The sequence below is a fragment of the Pantherophis guttatus genome, chromosome 17, assembly GCF_059756535.1.
Source record: "Pantherophis guttatus breed Tessera chromosome 17, ASM5975653v1, whole genome shotgun sequence".
NCBI lineage: Eukaryota > Metazoa > Chordata > Lepidosauria > Squamata > Colubridae > Pantherophis > Pantherophis guttatus.
This window is the reverse complement of record NC_142079.1, coordinates 2746960-2767500: the sequence shown is the minus strand read 5'-3', so window position 1 is coordinate 2767500 and position 20541 is coordinate 2746960. Positions and strand designations below refer to the sequence as shown.

Genomic DNA, 20541 nt, shown 5'->3' with positions numbered 1-20541 from the left:
AAACCATAATTTCTAGACGGTATTTCTAGAATCCCTAATGTTAAAAAAAAAAAAAGAATTATGGAAAGTGAAAGTCAGGAAATGTCTCCAAGCAACTCCGCAACCATCTGACCCAACATCAATGTGTGCAACGTGAGATTGCTTTTGCTCCCAGAGGCCTGGGGTATTGCCCCAGAGACCTCCGAAAGCTACGATTGGTTTTATGGTTTAATAGGACTCGGGGGGAAGAGGGAGGGGACTCAAAATAGCAGGAAATTATGCCGTTGATTTCAGCCACCGTGGCTGGTGTGTGCTGAATTTGTCTGTCTGTGTGTGTGTAAAAATGAATGGGGCTCCCTCTGCCTTGATGTTGTGCGGCATCCTTTATTATTTTCACAGATAGTCCTCGACTTACGGCTGTAACTGAGCCCAAAATTTCTGTCGCCAAGTGAGACATTCGTCAATTGAGCTTTGCCCCATTTTACGAACTTTGATAAGCAAATCACCGCAGTTGTTAATGTCAACTTGCAAAGCTTTCAAATTGCCATGAGCAGGAGGGAGGGAAGAACTGATGGAGCTGATTGATTTCCCTAACTGAAGCTACATTCCACAGATGCTTTCTTACCGCAATCAGTAGGAGAGTGTTGGGTTTCGCAGCCAGCCAGAGTGGTTAATTGGAGAATGCGATTTATGACATGGCCAGGCAGTATATAAGTCTAAGTGTTATTGCTTGCTTGCTTGCTTACTTCCCTCCCTCCCTTCTTTCTCTCTCTCCCTTTTCTCTCCCTTTCCTTCCCTTCCCTTCCCTTCTCTTCTCTTTCCTCCCCTCTCCTCTCCTCTCCTCTCCTCTCCTTTTCTCCTCTCCTCTCCTCTCCTCCCCTCCCCTCCCCTTCTTTCCTTTCCTTCCCTTCCCTGCCATGCAGTAAGGCAGGCTAATTCTGCCAACTGCCAGCAGTTCGATCTCGACTAGCTCTAGGTTGACTCAACCTTCTGTCCTTCCAAGGTCGGTAAAATGAGGACCCGGATTGCTGGGGGCAAGGTGCCAACATGTGTAAACTGCTGAGAAAGAGTTATAAAGCATTGTGGAGCGGTATATAAGTCTAAATGCTACTGCTATTGTACCAGAAATGGACTGCATGGTGGATTTGTTTCCTAAATAAATCAGATTGCCGGGCCGCACCAACGCAGTTGCTTCCCTCTCGGTGGGGGCAGCTCCCGTCACCAAACACACTGCTGTTTCTGTTCTCCACTTGTAGGCTTGCAAGGGACTCTCTCTCTTTGGCAGCTTAATTTGCAGCTTGCTAATTAGTGTCTTTCCTTTTATTTTAATCACATTCCGCTATAGCTGGATGATTGCTATGTGGTTTTTTTTCCCCCCTTTTCCTTCCTTGCAGTCTGCGTTAACTCTTGAATGACAAGAAGATTAAAAAGTCTGTTAATTGATAACTCGCGTAGGAGGATTTTCCATAATTCCTTCGATAATCTTCTCTCTCTTTTTTTTTTTTTGGCTGGAATTGACACACGCACATAACATCCCAACGTTTTCCCGAGTTGCCACAGGCACGGTTGACTCAAAGAAACCAAGTCATCCGTGTTCTGAGGCTGCTTGTTCCATAGAAACCTTCATTGTAACAGATTAACAGAATTGGAAGGGACCTTGTAGGTCATCTAGTCCAACTCCCCCGCTCAGCAGGAGACCCAACAACCCTGATGGCGAACCTATGGCGCACGAGCATTGGCCTAGTTCAGCTCCAGCGTACATGTGCGCACCGGCCACCTGATTTTCGGTCCTTCCAGGCCCACCGGAAGTCGGGAAGAAGGCTGCTTCTGGCCTTCAGAGAGCCCCGGGGGGTGGGGAGAAGGCTGTTTTCGCCCTCCCCAGGCTCCAAGAAAGCCTCTGGAGTCTTGCGAAAAACAGGCCTACCGGGCTCACTGTGCCATCATGTGGCAAAAGTGGAGGGAGTGGAGGGGGTTGCGTGCGCATGCGCGATGGGGGTGGAGCATTGAATTATGAGTGTGGGCATGCATGCATGCGCGCGACCCCCACTTTTGGCACACAACAGCAAAAAGGTTAGCCATCACTGCCCTATTCCATTTCTGACAAATGGCAGTCCAAATTCTTCTTGAAAGTCTCAAGTGATGAAGATCTCACAACTTCCGAAGGCAACTTTTGTTCCATGGGTTGACTGCTCTCAGTGTCTCAGAAAATTCCTCCTTATTTCCAGGTTGAAGCAATCAATCAGAATAGAGCTGGAAGGGACCTTGTAGGTCATCTAGTCCAACCCCCTGCCCAAGCAGGAAACCCTACATCATTTCTGACAAATGGCAGTCCAGTCTCTTCTTGAAAGCCTCAAGTGATGAAGCTCTCACAACAGGGAGATCTCCGCCATTATCTGATCCCTTTTCCTCCCTTCCTCCCTCAGGCCTGCCGGGACTTTCTGGATCTTGCAGAGGCCCACAGCAGAAAATGGCAACGAGCCCTCCAGCATGAATGTGAGCAACGCATCCGCCTGGAGGAGACCATCGAACAGCTGGCCAAGCAGCACAACAACTTAGAACGGGCTTGTCGGGGGGCGCCCAGCCTCTCCGTGAACCCCGCTGCTCACGCGTCCCAAGGTGAGTCGCCTTTCCATCTTGACCTGGGCAAGAAGGGACCTTCTGGAGCAGGAAAAAAGAGAGCCTGCAACAAAGCCGTGGGACGAGAGGTGAAGGAAGCCCCCAGACCGCTTCAATGTCTCGTGATGTCCCAATAATAGGTAATCCTCGACTTATGTCCATAACAGAGCCTTGAACGTTACGGTCATAAGCTGTGAAGTTTTCGATCATGTCACCGACACAATTCGACGATCTGGCCGTGCGCGATCAAGCAAACCCATTTTTCGCCATGGGGTATTTTTGACAAAAAACCCGGCAGTTCTCGCCTTACGACCACAATTGAGCCCAAAATTTTGGTTGCTAAGTGAGGCATTTGTTAAGGGAGTTTTGCCCCGTTTTACAACCTCTCTTGCCACAGTTGTTAAGTGGATCCCGGCCGTTGTTAAGGTAGTCACAGGGTCGTTCAGTGAAATTGACTTCCCCATGGACAGCCACCCAACCTTTCTCCCTCCTTCTGTCGGGTGTCTCGAGCGCACAAATGCGCCAAGATCTGATCCGGGTTATCCGTCTCATGCAGGAGGAAGCGTGCAGAGTGGAAAAGGAGAACCGAGTGATGAAGATGAGGAGACGGAATACTTTGATGCTATGGAAGACGCTCACGCTGTCATCACAGTAGCTGCAGAGCCTTCAAAACATCACCGGTAGGTTGGAGCCATTGTCTAGGGCAGTGGTGTCAAACTCGATTTCATTGAGGGCTGCATCCGGGTTGTGTTTGACCTCGGAGGGCCGGGGGTAGGCGTGGCCATGGTGGGCGCGGCCAGCTTGACATCACTCGTGTTGGGGGCACCTATGGTGACCAAATGCTACCACACAACTTCCCTGAGACCCTCCCTCACTGTCATCATAATCCCTTCCTTCCTTCCCTTTCCTTCCCTTCTCTTCCTTCCTGTCATGGTGGCCCAATGGTTAGAATGCAGTACGGCAGGCTGACTCTGCCCACTGTCAGGAGTTAAATCCTAACCAGCTCAGGGTTGACTTCCATCCTTCTGAGGTTGATAAAAATGAGGACCCGGATTGTTGGGGGCAAGATGCTGATATTGTAAATTCCTTCCTTCCTTCCCATCTTTCCCACCTTCCCTTCTTTTTCTTTTGCCTTTCCTCTTCCTCTTCCTCCTTTCCTGTCCCTTCTTGCATGTTCAAATGGGGGAAAGATACTGCAAAATCCCCATTCCCAATACTGCAAAAGATACTGCAAAACCCCCATTTCAGTTCTCCGTGTATTTCGCTGTGCCCTCAAAACCTTGTTGTTCCGCCAGGCCGGGCTATCAATGTAAAGATTGTAATTGGTTTTAAATATGGGATTTTAAATTTGGGGGTTTTATAATTGAGCCAATTATTTAATAATTTTTAATAATTTTTAAATTTTGTTTGTCTTTGCGCTTTTAATCAGGCTGTACACCGCCCTGAGTCCTTCAGGAGAAGGGCGGTATAGAAATAAAATTAATAATAATAAATTCCCTCCCCACTCCTGGGGGAAAGATACTGCAAAATCCCCATTCCTTCCCCACTCCTGGGGGGAAAGATACTGCAAAATCCCCATTCCCTCCCCACTCCTGGGGGAAGGATACTGTAAAATCCCCATTCCCTCCCCACTCTGGGGCCAGCCAGAGATGGTATTTACCGGTTCTCCGAACTAATCAAAATTTCCGCTACCGGTTCTACAGAACCTGTCAGAACCTGCTGAATTTCACCCCTGGGCTGGATGCGGTACATGGGCCTTGAGTTTGATACCCCTAGTCTATGGGCTGACCCAGGGTTTCTTACCCTTGGCAGGTTTGAGATGGGAGGACTTCAACTCCCAGAATTCCCCAGCTAGCATTTTTTTTAAAAAAAGGAATCACTACCCACTTCCGGAACCCCTGATTCTTCCAAAGTCCTATTCTTTCTAACTCTTCCTTCTTGCAGCCCTCTGGTTCTCCCCCTTTCCCTGACCCCACCTGGTTCTCAATCCTCCTGCACTGCAGGGAAAGTTGCCCACGTGCCCTTTGGTTGCCTAGATCCAGAGCTTGGAGAAACTGACCGGGTCAGAATGTCAGGTGGCGCATTTGCATATCGGAATCCCACCTCTGTTTGTGATCTTCTCAGTGGGCCCCCGCTTGACGGGCCCTGCTGGGGCAGCCTGGCCATGGTGGCCAGCGCATTAGGAGACCATGCCCCATAGCTTTTGGCATTGCCACTGTCATTTTTGCGTTCCCCACAGGCACACCAGCAGCAAAATTAGCGTGGCCAACGAGGGCTGTTCGGAGGATTGGAACTTGGGCGATAGCGTGAGTATCACCGACCGGCAGCCAAAATAGCTAACACAATCCCGGGTTGTTATAAACAGAGGCTTGGAATCAAGATCTACGTGACGTATTCGTGTCGCTGTATAAAACCCTAGTAAAACCGGAATACCCGCAATCGATTTTAGTTTGGTCACCGTACTACAAAAAAAGAGGTTAAGACTTTGGAAAAAGTTCAGAGAAGAGCAACTAAGAGGACCCAAGGCCTGGAGATTAAAACATACGAAGAACGGCTGCAGGATTTGGGCTTGGCTGGCTCAGGGGCCAAGACGCTGATCTTGTCGATCGAAATCCCTACACTTCCTCTGTTCTGATGAGCCTGTGCCAGGGCTATGCTTACAAGCAGGCGAGGGTGGGTTGGGAGAGTTGGAAATCCCACTCTGAATTGTCCGTGACCTTGGGTTCGATCCCTTTCAGGCGTTCGAGGCCTCCACTCACTCTGGCCTTGGTTCTTCAAGCAAGTATGGGGTCACCCACAAGGAGAGGCGTACTCAGATCCCAGACAAGCCCAACTACAGCCTTAATCTCTGGAGCATCATGAAAAATTGCATCGGTAAAGAACTCTCCAAGATCCCCATGCCGGTAAGTGCTTCCTTCCACCCGCTTTCGTGTATGTGGGGAGCTTCTTCTGTGGGCTTTAAGCTTCAGCATCTTGTTCTGCCCCAGCTACGGACCCCAAAGAATGCAGCACGCACAAAGTCCGTTCAAACCTTAGTTTACTAAATAAACCAGTCTTTTACAACAACGGCTGTTAATTAATTGCATTAACAGCCAAGAATTCAAAGAATAATAACTGAAAGCTTACTATGGTTGGCAGAATGCCCAGAAGCAATTTGCAGGAAGCTGATAAGATAAGCAAGACAAGACACGAAGGTATGTGAACGAAGTTGTTCCCTGCAAATTGCTTCAGTCGGCGTTCCTCCTTAAATAGGCTAAGGGAGTGGCCAATTAGCCCCAAGCCTTACTCTCGAGGAGACCTCCTCCTGAGGAACCACTCCTGCCTTTTAGCAGCTCTGCACGCCCGTGCATCGAGAAGAGGCTCCTCCTCTTCGTCCTCTTCATTATGGGAGCTTCTGGAGGTTCTGAAGGCCCTGGCTGAATTCCCGTCTCTGGCACCACATCTTCTCCAGCCTCCTCACTGTCCGACTCGAGTGCCAGCTGCACAGGCTGCTGGCGCAGCACCACACCAGCCTCTTCACTGTTGGAATCAGCTACTAGCTGCACAGGCTGCGTACGGGCCACAACACATCTGGCCGGTCTCCACCTGAAGCCCAGCCCTGGTGAGGTGGTGAATGTACAAGAGAGGCAACACGGGAAGTGGTGGGATCCTGCCAGTTTAACAACCGGTTCGGTGATCGCACGCTGCATGCACATGCCCAGTGTTACGAAAACTTACCTTCCGTGTTACTGCTGGGGAGTAACACAGCTGAGGCACGGCAGAATTGGCTGAGAAGCAGTGGTGAAATCTGAACCAGTTTGCTACTGGTTCGCTGGCCACGCATGCACGCATCAAATGCGTGCTGAGCACACATGCACAGTACACGCCAAAAGGAGGCTTGGAAAGGTAAGTAGAACAGCGGGGGGGGAGAAATCAGCTGTGCCGCGTGATTTAGCTTCGAACCGGTCCGAACCGGTCAAATCCCACCCCTAAACACGGGTGGAGCAAAGCCCACTCAGCCGTTGAGCCAAAGGGCAACAGGCCAAAAGAAGTAGAAATTGAGGGTTCGTGAGAGATTCGTCGAGTTAAAGCAGGGGTCACCGATCCTGCTTTAAGACTTCAGTTTTAAGACTTCAATGCCCAGAAATTTTAAAGAGGTTCTGATTTTGCCTTCGAAGGTCGCGTGTTCAGAAGCTTGGATGCTCGTTTGAAGGCCGACATTTCTGGGCCAAGCTGTTTCGTGAGAGCTTCCCGTCTCCTCCTTGTTCCAGCTTGTCTTCAACAATCTATACTGGATGAGGAATTCTGGAAGTTGAGGTCCACAAGTCTGAAAAGTTGCGGACTTCAATCCCCAGAATTCCTCAGCCAGCGTAACGGTTGAGGGTTGGAGACTAGCTGGAACTATAGAGGGGAGGAGGAGCTTTCACAAAAAACGGCTTGGCCCAGAAATGTCAGCACCGCCTTCAAACAATAGTGGAGGGGCGGGTGGAATAGTTGGGAAGAAGGCAGAGACAACATCTGTACCGTTCCTAAGAGAATTTCACGGACGCCTCAAAAGTCAGTTTTGATTTCAAGGAGGATGGAACGAAATTGCAAAATTACTTTCGATTTTCCCTTTCAATGAGGTTTAAAGGTAAAAGGTCCCCTCGCACATATGTGCTAGTCGTTCCCGACTCTAGGGGGCGGTGCTCATCACCGTTTCAAAGCCGAAGAGCCAGCGCTGTCCGAAGACGTCTCTGTGGTCATGTGGCCGGCATGACTCAACGCCAAAGGCACATGGAACGCTGTTCCCTTCCCACCAAAGGGGATCCCTATTTTTTCTACTTGCATTTTTTTTACGGGCTTTCAAACGGCTAGGTTGGCAGAAGCTGGGACAAGTCACGGGAGCTCACCCCATGAACGCGACATAGGGGATTCGAACCGCTGAACTGCCGACCTTTCGATCGACAAGCTCAGCGTCTTAGCCGCTGAGCCACCACGTCCCTTCAATGAGGTTTAGGATGGGTGAAACTCACCAATTGCGTAACAGAAACGCAGGCACTTTCCTTTCAAAACAACGAAAAGTCATTTCCATTCAATTCCCCAGCAAAACGACTCTCTAAAAAAAGTTGTTGGGGTTTTTTTTTCAAGCGTTTCGATATTGCGTTCCATAAATAATCCCCCCTATCCAATATCGCTGCTTGGCAGCCCAGTAAAAAAACATCAGCAGGGCAGCTGCCAAAGCAAAACGTTTTAAATCTGCCAACGTTAACGCTCGTGGAAGCCTCCCGATTAAGGGAGCCACGCTGGGAAGTATTGGAAACTGTAATAGCCCTTTGACGGGACATTAAATCTTTCTGCTGCGCCGGGGACTTTTTGTGCAGACGACAAAGCGTCAGCGGTCGGCACACACACACATGAGCACGTCCCTTTTGTGCAAGTGTATTTATTTCCAGAGCTTGCGCTTCCTCTGTCCCTCGATGACCTTGCGGGTCAGAATAATCCAGCTGTGACCAGTGGCTCGTTTTTTTTCATCCGCCGCCTGTGGCTCTTTGATCCTGTGCAGTACGGGACAGCGCTCCACGTACGACAACAAAGCAAGCTCACAAAATTGATGAGAAATGGGTTAAGCGAGCCTCCTCCGATTTTACGACCTTCCTTGGTGCGTTTGTTAAATGGGTCACTGCCATTGTTCAATGAGCCACGACGGTTGTTAAGTGAATCTGGCTTTCGCCCCCACCCCCCACCCCACCCCCTTGACTTGTCTCATCAGAAGGGTCGCAAAAGGGGATCACGTGACACCTCCCACCCACCCACTCCCGGGGATACTGCAACGGTTGTAAATGCTAGTCAGTTGTCAAACCTCCGAATCTTAGAAAGAGTGCAGCGAAGAGCAACGAAGAGGATTAGGGGACTGGAGGCTAAAACATATGAAGAACGGTTGCAGGAACTGGATATGTCTAGTTTGATGAAGAGAAGGACTAGGGGAGACATGATAGCAGTCTTCCAATAGCTCAGGGGCTGCGCCAAAGAAGAGGGAGTCAAGCTATTCCCCAAAGTCCCTGAAGGCAGGACAAGAAGCAATGGGTGGAAACTAATCAAGGAGAGAAGCAACCTAGAACCAAGGAGGAATTTCCTGACAGAGAGAACAATGGATCAGTGGAACTCCTTGCCTCCAGAAGTTGTGAATGCTCCATCACTGGAAGTTTTTAAGAAGAGTTTGGATCACCATTTGTCTGAAGTGGTGTAGGGTTTCCTGCCTAAGCAGGGGGTGGACTAGAAGACCTCTAAGGTCCCTTCCAATTCTATTCTATTCTATTCTATTCTATTCTATTCCATTCTATTCCATTCCATTCCATTCCATTCCATTCCATTCTATTCCAATTCCAATTCCAATTCCATTCCATTCCATTCCATTCTGAATTCTATTCTATTCTACTCTACTCTACTCTACTCTACTCTACTCTATTCTACTCCATTCCATTCCATTCCATTCCATTCCATTCTATATCACGTGGTGCTGCAACTTTCCCAAGGGTGGAAAACGGTCCTGAGTCCACGTTTTTTTCCAGTGCCGTTGTAAAGCGAAGTGAAGTCGCTAAGTGAAACTGTCGTAAGCCGAGGGCTACCTGTATCAGCCATTTGAAGGGGAGACGCCCACCCCACTCCCAGAGGTAGAGGGCTCTCCTCTGCTGCTTCCACATAAGGAAGGACTGGGCAACCATCAGATGGGGGAGCTCGGATAGCAACAGCAATAGCGCTTAGACTTATATACCGCTTCACAGTGGCTTTACAGCCCTCTCTAAGCGGTTTACAAAGTCAGCACATTGCCCCCAACCATCTGGGTCCTCATTTTACTCACTTTGGAAGGATGGAAGGCTGAGTCAACCTTGAGGCTGGCGAGAATCGAACTGCAAAATTGCAGGCAGCCGGCAGGCAGCAGAAACCGCCTGCAGTACTGCACTCTGACCACTGCACCACCAATGGTGCAGGCGTGGCCTGGTGCAGGATAGAAACAATGGCCACTCTGGGCATTGGGATTCCTCTCGGTGCTCCCAAGGGTCATTTTGGAATAGGAACTGGGAGGGTGTGTGTGTTGTGGGGTGGGGTGGGGGGAAGAAGGGCCTGTGAAGCCCCCCGCTCTTCCTTCCCAGGGCTGGACCAACCCCCCCCCTCTAACCCTCCTTCCCTGCTCCCCTCTTCCCTGCAGATCAATTTCAACGAACCCCTCTCGATGCTGCAGAGGCTGACGGAGGACATGGAGTACCACGAGTTGCTGGACAGAGCGGTCAAGTGCGAGAACGCCATCGAGCAGATGTGCTTCGTGGCCGCCTTTTCGGTGTCTTCCTACTCGACCACAGTCCAACGGACCGCCAAGCCCTTCAACCCACTCCTGGGCGAGACCTTCGAACTGGACCGCCTGGAAGAGCTCGGCTTCCGCTCGCTCTGCGAGCAGGTGAGCCCAAGGACCGGCGTGGGGGTGGGGTGGGGGAAAGAAGGCCAGGTGTGTAGGGTTTGGGGTTCAGGCTCCTTGGCTCAGGTGGGGTGGACTCTTGCATTCTTCAGCACCCATCTGTTCATGCCCCCCCCCAGAAGATGCTGGGGAGGCGGGAAAGGGGGTTAATCCAAGGATGTTAAATCCACCAGCATGGTAGAGCAGCTCTCTGGAGGAGAGAAGGGGAGGAAGAGGGAGTCCGCATGAAACGGAAAAGGTGGGGAAGGGGAGGCAGAGGCTAGGTAATTTTTAGGCCAATCCCCAGGAGACAGTGAGTTCTAGTCCCACCCGAGGCATGAAAAAATACTTGGGTGAGTTTGGGCCAATTACCAGGAGACGGTGACTTCTAGTCCCGCCTTAGGCATGAAAGCTAACTGGGTGACTTTGGGCCAATCATCAGGAGACCGTGAGTTCTAGTCTTGTCTAAGCCATGAAAGCTAACTGGGTGACTTTGGGCCAATCACCAGGAGACGGTGAGTTCTAGTCCCGCCTTAGGCATGAAAGCTAACTGGGTGACTTTGGGCCAATCACCAGGAGACGGTGAGTTCTAGTCCCGCCTTAGGCATGAAAGCCAGCTGAGTGACTTTGGCCCAAACTACCTCACAGGGTTATTTTTTTGGAGAAAATAGCAGGAGGAATAGGGGTATGTTCACCCCCATTTGATCCCCTTTTGCGACCTTCTCTCACTTAACAACCGAAATTTGGGGCTCCATTAGAGTCGTAAACCGAGGACTACCCATACTGGGATTCTTGTTAATCTTCCCCTCCCAGTCATCTCAATAAATCTTGCTAAAGAGAACTTCGAGAATCTTGCTTCAAGAAAAACCTGCAGTTTTAGGCAGCGGATGCCGTCAAGGTGTGTTCCTTCTCCTCCAGGTGAGCCATCACCCCCCAGCAGCTGCTCATCACGTCTACTCCCGGCGAGGCTGGACGCTGTGGCAGGAGATCACCATTGCCAGCAAGTTCCGTGGCAAATACCTTTCCATCATGCCACTGGGTGAGTAAACGGAGTGGTGCGGTGATGGCCTAGAGGCAGCGCTCTCGCCTCACAATCAGGAGGCTGTGAGTTCGATCCTAGGTAGAGGCAAATATTTCTCTCTCTCTGGGCACAATGAGAATATCTCTGCTGAACAAAACTCGGTACTGGCGACAAGAAGGGCATCCAGCCAGTAAACACTCAGCTCCATTCAGTTGCCCAAGACTCCACCCCGCAAGGGATTATGGGGTCGTTAAAAGAAGATGATCGTGAGTAAACGGTCTCCTGAAAAATTGGATTTACGATCGTTTTTCACACTGATAAAAAAACTAAGAAAAACAGAAAAAAATAAAAATGCTTCAGCCCATATCACATCTTTTATCCGTTAGCTAATCATGAAGGCTCATCATGCAATCCGAATCCGCAAAAGTCCGTTAAGATTTACCAGAGATAACTCCTTTCTCTCTGTATAAAAATTTATATTTTAACAGTAAAGTTAAAATTTTTCTCCCCTTTCCGTGCAGGCACCATCCATCTCGAATTCCACTCCAGCGGCAATCACTACATCTGGCAAAAAGTCACATCCACGGTTCACAATATTATTGTGGGGAAACTCTGGATTGACCAGGTAAGGAGGATGAGCCACATTGGTGGTATTCAGCTGGGTTAGACCGGTTCGGGCAAATCTGTAGCGGCCAGGGGTGAAATTCACTTGTCTTCCCTACCGGTTCGCAAATGTGCGCTTGCTTTGCCCGCGCACGCCGTCATCCACACATACACAAAGCCTTCTGCACATGGGCAGAGGCTGAAAATCATCGCAAAAATGGGACGTCGTGACGTCCGCGCGGGTGGGTAGGGCTTCGCGCAATCGGCCCTACCGTATCGCACTACCCCAGGCTCTGTGCCGTTCTATTTAAGCACGTTTTCGAGGCCGGGCCGTGTGTGTGGAAGGCCCGGCGCATGTGCGGATGGCGCCTGAAGCGAGCACGCGCGCGGCGAACCAGTGGTAAAAATAAGTGAAACCCACTTCTGATGGGCCACATCCTGCAGGGTTGCTCCAATCACTCGCCGAATAGAGACACAAATGTGGGTTCATTTGCTTTTTAAAAATTTTTGGAAGTGTTTATTTATTTATTTTATTAAATTTCTATACCGCCCTTCTCCCGAAGGACTCAGGGCGGTGAACAGCCAGAAGATAAAACACAGAAATACAAAATTTAAAATAAATTAAAACGAATTAGATAATTTAGGCTAAATTTTAAAATACCCCATAATTAAACTGATTAAAATTTATGTTTAAAATTTAAATTTAAAAGAGGAGAAGATTTAGGCCAGGCCAGCTTGATGAAATAAAAATGTTTTAAGCGCGCGACAGAAGGTGCGAAGATCCGGGATCCTCCGTATCTCCGGGGGGAGCTTGTTCCAGATCGTGTTGTGTTGTATTTTAATCTTTTTTTAAAAAAAATAATTTGAATTAAAAAAAAGAAAGAAAGAAAGAAAGAAAGAAAGAAAGAAAGAAAGAAAGAAAGAAAGAAAGAAAGAAAACCGTTTTTCTTGATTCTGTTTTCTGTCAATATGGATAATTAACCCTTTGAGCAAATTCTCTCTCTTCTTTTTTTTTCTCTTTTTTTTTTGTCCAGTCCGGTGACATAGAAATCCTCAACCACAAATCAAAAGACAAATGCCAGCTGAAATTCACCCCCTACAGTTACTTCTCCAGAGACATTCCCCGGAAGGTAACCTTCGGATGCACAAAGTCAAGTTTGCTTGAAAATGCACCTAGAACGAAACGCCTTGTAACGTTTCTCTTGGATTGGCCTTTCTATGGGTCGGTTAAGCCAGGGGTCACCAATTCCTGGTCCATGGACTGGCACTGGCCCATGGCATGTCAGAAACCGGGCTGTGCAAACAAGCGAAGCCCAGTGGTGAAATCCAAATTTTTTTTACTACTGGTTCTTTGGGCGTGGCTTGGTGGGTGTGACTTGGTGGGCATGGCGGGGGAAGAAAACTATAAAATCTCCGTTCCCTCCGCACTCCAGGGGAAGGATACTGCAAAATCCCCATTCCCTCCGCACTCCTGGGGAAGGATACTGCAAAATCCCCATTCCCTCCGCACTCCAGGGGAAGGATACTGCAAAATCCCCATTCCCTCCTCACTCCAGGGGAAGGATACTGCAAAATCCCCATTCCCTCTGCACTCCTGGGGAAGGATACTGCAAAATCCCCATTCCCTCCGCACTCCTGGGGAAGGATACTGCAAAATCCCCATTCCTACCCCACTCCTGGGGAAGGATACTGTAAAATCTCCATTCCATCCCCACTCGAGGGGAAGGATACTGCAAAATCCCCATTCCCTCCGCACTCTGACAGGCCCCCCCCACAAATCCTCCTTTTTCTGGTCTTCTTTCCCAGGTGACAGGGGTGGTGATGGACGCCGATGGCAACGAGCGATACGTCATGTCCGGCACATGGGACGAGAAGATGGAGTGTTCTAAGATCATAGAAGCCAGCCAGGGAAACTCCATTTCGGAAGGCAAGCTTCCGAAAACGGTCTACCAGACCTTGTCCCCCAAGGTCCTGTGGAAGAAATACCCCCTCCCGTGAGTCCTCCCAACAGGCTTGGGGCTTAAGGGTTGACCAGTTGTGGGGTCGGGCTTTGTGGGGCTGCAGAAAAGGCTCGGATTGCTAAGGTGTCCCAAAGGGGCTTTTTCATCCGCCGCTTAAACCGCGACGCAGGGGAGCGCCTGCTGGTGCCACCCACCCCTCTCGCTAAGGCCTCTCCTGGCTCTTCCTTCTCCAGAGAGAACGCCGAAAACATGTACTTCTTCTCCAAACTGGCGCTGACCCTCAACGAGCCGGAAGACGGTGTCGCTCCCACGGACAGCCGCCTGAGGCCCGACCAGAGGCTAATGGAGAACGGCAAATGGGACGAAGCCAACATGGAGAAACAGCGGCTGGAAGAAAAGCAACGGGCCGTACGCCGGCACCGGGAAGTCGAAGCAGCTGGAGCGCTGGCAGAAGGTACCGGAAAGCCGCCCTTGAGATCAGCAGGTTACAAGGAGGCACCCCTGGGATGTTTGCGGATGACATATCCCATCCGTCCCTCGTTAGAGCCACGCTGGCTGGGGCAGGTGGGAGTTGAATTCCAAGATCTACAGGGGGAATGTCTTCGCACGAGGGAATACGAGGCTGGGGAGGAGGGGGTTGCAGGCTCAGGGTATCGCTTTACCCAGGTAGTCCTCGACTTAACCACAGTCCATTCAGTGACTGTTCAAAGTTGCAACGGCACTGAGAAATGTGGCTTAGTTAGGATCGTTTTTCACCCTTTACGACTGTTGTGGCATCATATTGAAAAACAGAGCCGCGTTCCTCAAGCTTTTGGGCTCTGCGGGCTGGTGGGAGAGGAGACGGTTCTGTGCGAGCAGCGCGCACACGTGTGGGTGCATGTCTGCTGGGGGTTCGGGTAAAATTCTAAGATTCTGTGCAGTTCGGAAAACCTCCAAATCCCACTTCTGGCTGGCCCCGCCCACCCCTCCCCTCCCAAGAGTCCCCACGCGGCCCGTTTTGGATGCAATTAAGTGCCGGGCACGCACAGAGGCTCGGGGAGGGTGAAAAACAGGCCTACCGGAAGTTCAGGAAGGCCGGAAACAGGCCCATTTTCAGCCTCTGGAGCCTGGAGAGGCCATTTTTGCCCTCCCGGAGGCTCAAGAAAAGGCTCCGGAGCCCGGAGAGGGCCTTTGTGCAGGAGGCTGACTAGGCCACGCCCACCCCGCAACCGGGTAGAGAATCCCTTGCTAGAATTTTTGAAGTGCACCCTTGACCGAAACCTGTGGGGCTGTGCCCCCCTGCTTCCTTTGCAGGCAAGGACTACAGAGGCTACATCCCGCTGTGGTTTGAGAGGAAGGTCGATCCGGTGACGGGGGAGCTGATGTGCGTGTACAAGGGCGGCTACTGGGAGAGCAAGGAGAAGCAGGACTGGAGCCAGTGTCCCAGCATCTTCTGAGCGGGGCTCGTTGGGTGCCGGGCGAAGCCTCCGCAGTCAGCCGCGGGACGAAGCGCCCCTTGGGGTAACTCCCCCCCCTGCGTCCCCCTCCCCAGCCGCCTGTCGGAGAATCGCGCAGAGATTCAAATAAATCCCGAATTGAAAAAAACAAACACACAAAAGCAAAGAAAAACACAAACAAAAACAAAACAAAAAAAAAGAGTAAGACGAGGCAAAACCAAACAGGGATTCCAAAAAAAAAAGAAAGAAAGAAAGAAAAAAAGCTATTTTTATGCACTAATAAAATGGCGTATGATTTTTTTAAGTGACTTTTTTAAGCTTACCAATTAGGATTGAGGGGTTTTTTTTTTCTCGTTAGCCAGGGTTGTTGTTTTTTCTCCTTTAAAAAATTTTTAAAAAAATAAATGCTGTCTGGGGTGGCCAGCCAACTTCCCTTTTGAGGCCTCGGTTTCGCTAAGTTCCAAAGATGCGCCTCTTGTATTGGAAACGGCGAGCGTTTCAGGACTTATTTCTCTCCCCCCCCCTCCCCTCTGATTTCTCATTTCCACATGGGAAATGTGGAAAATACTTTTAACCTGCAGATAATCTCCATCCTCCCCCAAGTTGCAGGCAGCTCCATATACCGTCTTGGGGGAGGGAGGGACCCTCAAAATTCTCTGGGGGCGATGAAATGCCGGAAGCCGGGTGGGTGGGTGGGGAGAGGAGGGAACCAGTTGTATTTCTCTGGGTCTTTGGAAACAGCTTATCCCTTTTGAAGTCTGTCCTTCTCCAGGTAGGGAGGGATTCAAACCCTGGCTTTATCCACAGTTGAGCTTCCTTTGAAGCCACCACCCTGGAAATGTATCAGGGGTAAAATGCTACCGGTTCGGACCGGTTCAAGCAAACCGGTAGTAAAAAAAAATGCTACCGGTTCGGGCAAACCGGTATTTCCGATGATCAGGTGGACGACGATCAGCTGTGACGCGCGATTGATATTAGCTAGAATCGTCGGATTTTCTGCTTTCTAGCTAATCTAAATCATGTGGCACAGCGGATTCCCCTTTCTCTCACTGTTTTACTTACCTTTGCAGACTCGGAAGGAGACGTATTAAACCCACGGTGGAGAAATATTGTTTACGTTCCCAGGCTGGCTGTGTTTCAAGGAAGGATTTGAAAGGTTTTATTTTTCCTCTTGTTTTTCAACATTTGGAGAAAACAGGGAAGGCAGCCATAGCAGAACCTGGCTTCCCTCAAGCCTTCCTTCCGACGGCATTTTCCTCTTATTTGCTTCAGAGATCTCAGCCCAGGGAGCGCAGGCAAGGATCCAATCGCTTAGGATTCCCCAATCGGTTGAATTGGGGGCCCGTTTTCGCCTTTCCGGCACTTTGTAAAACTCTGCTGGTTGGTTTGCCCTGTCTTGTGGAGCCAAGTTTCCATCACTAACATGGAATATATGGATTTAGAGCTGGCACCTAGAGATTAATGCCCCAGCAAGCTTTGGGAAGCTCTGGGCAATTTGCAAGCGCAAACACCGTGTTTGTTTGAAAGCACATTGGTGCACACACGTGCGCTGGCCAAGTCCCATCATTCGCATGGAATATTTGGATTTAGAGCGGGCACCCTGGAGAGTTGCAGCCTGGGTTAATGCCCAGACAGCTCTGGGATGGCTTTGGGCATAAGTTGCCTTTGCAAACTCGGCCGCCCTGTATGTAGAAAGCACATTGGTGCACGCACTCTCTCTCTCGTGCGCGCGCACCAAGAACCCTCTTGCCGTTTTAAGATCTTCTTCCTCAGGTGAAGAAGAGAAAACTGGCAAGGGCAAAAGATCCAGCCAAATGCCCTCCTGGGTCCGATCAGCTCAGGGCATCCTGGGGTCACCAGCCTAGCTACCTCCCGTAGCAAACATCCCATTTGCAGCCGGATGAATTGAGATACGTTTCCTCTTGTCTTTCTCCGCTGCAGACTTTTGCTCCATCCTCTGCTTGCTCAGAGTTGGCCCCGGGGAGAAGCCTTGCCGGAATCCCTGCTGGCAGGGGGATTCTGGGGGCTGCAGCCCCAGTTAATCTGGGGGGGCATTGGCTGCTTGCATTGGGATTCTTGGCACCAAATCCACTGTTTCTCAACCTCAGCGTGGCTAGCCAGGGAATTCTGGGAGTTGAAGTCTTCCCGTCTTAACGTTGTGGATTCCTGCTGTACGGGATCTTATTTCCCGTTTTTTTCCTAGCTGATCCTTCCCCAGGTCCGGCCTGCTTAGGGGCTCCCTGAAACATCTGGTGCTTGGAGAAGCCCCCTCCCTTTGAGCCCAACAGGACAGGCAACTAAAGGGCCCCCGAGTGCAGAAACAGACCCCTCCCCACTGAAAGTGGCATCCCATCACCGCTCTCTGAGAAGTGGTCCATTTCAGTGGTGACATTTAATTTTTTTCCCCCTACCGGTTCCACGGGCGTGGCTTGGTGGTGGGGTCCTGTGACTTAGTGGGCGTGGCCAACTCGATGTCACTCACGCCCACTCAGTCACATGATACCCCCCACACCAAGCCACGCCCACAACACCCGGCAGGTAGGAAAAAATGTCTGTATGAGCACGAGAAGGGCTCATAGTGAATGCTGTGGCAGAGAGAATCCGAATTTTTCTCCCTCCATTCACAGCGGAGCTGCTGCTCCCTTTAGGGTCCTCCCCGCAGCCCCCTCCCTCCTGGGGGTCGAATTACCTTAAAAGGGACAGCTCCGCTGTGAATGGAGGGAGAAAAGTTCGGATTCTTTGCTGCAGCATTTAACGTTGAGCGGGCAACCACGCAGGCATGGACAGGGCCAACTAGGGGTGTTTTATACCAGTTTGGCGAACTGATTCAAATCGTCCCCACCGGTTCGCCCAATCCGGCCCGATCCGGTTGAATTTCACCCTTGGTCCATTTATCTTCTGGGGGAAGTAAACAAGCAATAATGAGTTTTTTTTAAGGGGTCTTAAAAAAAACCTGGCTTCCAGAGTGCTAAAGGCACGGCAGGATCCACTGGCCGAGTCCCCACACACCCCTCCCTATCCCGGAAGACCCATTACACGCTCACACACCCGGTAGCAATACAAATGTAGACCTGTACACACAAACACACCCCTTGTATATGGAATAACAATAGCGACTGAACATCGGCGTCCTCTCGCCGCTGATGGCAGCGTACCTTTAACCTTTATTTATTTGTTTCTAATTTATATGTATGATATCTATAATATATGTACACAAATATATATATATATATATATAAAATTATTTTGTTTAAATTTGTATGGGTGTGTAACTAGAAGAAACAGAGAAATGAAGACGGAGTCCGTCCGTCTGAATCTTTTTATAGTACAAATATGTTTCGACACGTTTCGATCCTTTCAGGGTACTACAACGGCCTCTGTCTACCCCACCCCATCCCCTGTTTTTGTTTTGTTTTTTTTTTAACTAAAATTAAATAGCCGGATCGGAAGTACAAACTGTGCTGCCTCCTATAGAATTCAGGATCCGCGCACAAAAAATGTATGATGGATTATGGACAAAGGATGACCGATTGTAGATTTGTTGGGTCTCGTTTGACCCGGAATCAAAAAGACAGAACAGATTTGGTAGGCCAAATTTTCTACAGCAACCGTTCTCGTGTATGGACTTCAACTCCCAGAATTCCAAACTGGGGAATTCTGGGAGTTGAAGTCCACGCCTCCTCTTGAGAAATGCTGTAGTAGAGAAAAATTTCAATTCTAAGCTCCCTGACTTGGTGTTCTCCGAATGTGTTGAGTTTCTCGGGCGGTTTCCCCGTCCTGAACGGGAACTCCAGCTGGGATTAACCGGAAGCTCGTAGGCCAACACATCTGGAAAACATCAGCTTGATGATGGTGTCAGATTCCCGAAGACCTTTATGGAGCTGAGGACTGGAGTTTTTCCAAGCCAGGGTTTGCTTGAAAATCTTTTGTGCATTGGCATGCATGAGTGGAAATGAAGGAATTATTTGGGGAAAGGAAGTTGTCTGGATGGCTTTACCAAGTAGTTCCACCTGCAACAGCAAACACTGATAAAACAAAAGAAGATTATTGTAAAAGTTTGCATAAATTTATCATTGAGTCGACAAGGATGTTCTGGGAAGTTTTTCTCTTTAAAAAAGAGGAAAGGAAGGAAAGGAAATAAATTCCTGGAAGGGGGGAAAGGAAGAATGATGGCACAAAAGGAATTTTCCTGATACGTTTGAACGCTGGGCACACCAAATGTCTCAGGCAGGGTTTTAATTTCGGGAAGAAATAATTTCTTTAGTTTCTTTAAAGCTGATATGTTTCCTGGTTTTAAAATGCAGACTTGTGGTAGGTGCTCCATCACTGGAGCCTTTTAAAAAGACTCTGGGCAGTCATTTGTCGGGAACGGTCTAAGGCTGTGATGGCGAACCTATAGCACGTGTGCCACAGGTGGCACGCGTAGCCATATCAGTGGGCACACGAGCTCAGCTCTGGCGCACATGCATGTGCCAGCCAACTGATTTTCGGGTCTTCCGGTCCCACCAGAAGTTGGCAAACAGGCCATTTCCGGCCTCCGGGGTGATGGGGAAGGCTGTTTTTGCCCTCCCCAGACGCCTAGAAAGGCTCTGGAGCCTGGGGAGAGAGAAAAACGGGCCTACCGGGCCATCGCGTGCCAGGAGCGTGGGGAGCATGGGGGGCGTCACGAGCCCATGTGCGGGTTGGGATTGTGGGTATGGGAACAAACGTGCGCAACCCTCCCGCGCTCTCCCCGCTCCTGGCACGCAATGGCAAAAAGGTTAGCCATCACTGGTCTAGGGTTTCCTGCTTGGGCAGGGGGTTGGACTAGAAGACCTCCAAGGTCCCTTCGAACTGTTATTCCACCTAAGGACAGTTTTTAGTTCAAGGCAGTTTAGAAAATTTACAAACAAAATAAATTAAAATCACTGGAGTTGTTTTTTTTTTTAAGGAGAGGTCGGACAGCCTTTCGTCCAGATTAGTACTATAGGATCTGCCTGCCTGAGCATGGGGTTGGACTAGAAGACCTCGAAGGTCCCTTTTCCAACTCTGCGGTTCTGTTACTCTGTTGTTCTGCTCGTCTCTCGGTTTTTATTCTGTATTCCGTAAAAATAATGACACTCAACCTTTTTTTTAAACCCAGTAATGTTTTTTCAACCTTGGTAATTTTATAAGACATTTGGACTTCAGCGCCCGATGTTGGCTAGGGAATTCTGGGAGTTGAAGGACCCCCCCCTAATCATAAAGTTGTCGAAGTTGAGAAACTACGGGGTTAACCAATTTGTCCAGAGGTTATTATGGGATAGGAAAGCACACATTGCAGAAACATGGATTGGGTCATTGTTGTCTTCAGGTGTCTGTTCTGTGTCCAGCGAGGGATTTTTATTTTTTATTTATTTTTTTGCAACGGCTCTCAATAGACAATGCAGCATGTCCAGGAGCAGGGACATGCATTGGACTTTCGAAGCAATTCAAGCCACGTTGCAAGGATCTACTCTTCCGCGGGTTCACCTGTGTATCTCCAGCATCCCCTCC

The 20541-nt window shown here is 49.7% G+C and overlaps 1 protein-coding gene across 10 annotated transcripts in view; it reads left to right on the top strand.

Annotated features, from left to right (window-relative positions):
• OSBP2 (oxysterol binding protein 2) overlaps positions 1-16138 on the top strand; it is a 57692-nt gene extending 41554 nt beyond the window's left edge. For 9 of the 10 annotated variants that reach the window (XM_087880417.1, XM_087880422.1, XM_087880419.1 and 6 more), the window contains 11 exons: positions 2403-2595; positions 3152-3275; positions 4835-4901; positions 5334-5498; positions 9764-10009; positions 10925-11045; positions 11549-11652; positions 12665-12760; positions 13437-13624; positions 13825-14045; positions 14885-15331. In XM_087880417.1, coding sequence (XP_087736543.1) covers positions 2403-2595; positions 3152-3275; positions 4835-4901; positions 5334-5498; positions 9764-10009; positions 10925-11045; positions 11549-11652; positions 12665-12760; positions 13437-13624; positions 13825-14045; positions 14885-15027 — 1668 coding nt within the window. In that variant the 3' untranslated portion in view covers positions 15028-15331. Of the gene's footprint in view, positions 1-2402; positions 2596-3151; positions 3276-4834; positions 4902-5333; positions 5499-9763; positions 10010-10924; positions 11046-11548; positions 11653-12664; positions 12761-13436; positions 13625-13824; positions 14046-14884; positions 15332-16097 lie in introns of those variants that run through there. The other variant, XR_015730287.1, reaches the window with a different exon arrangement.
• The last annotated feature ends 4403 nt before the right edge of the window (positions 16139-20541 follow it).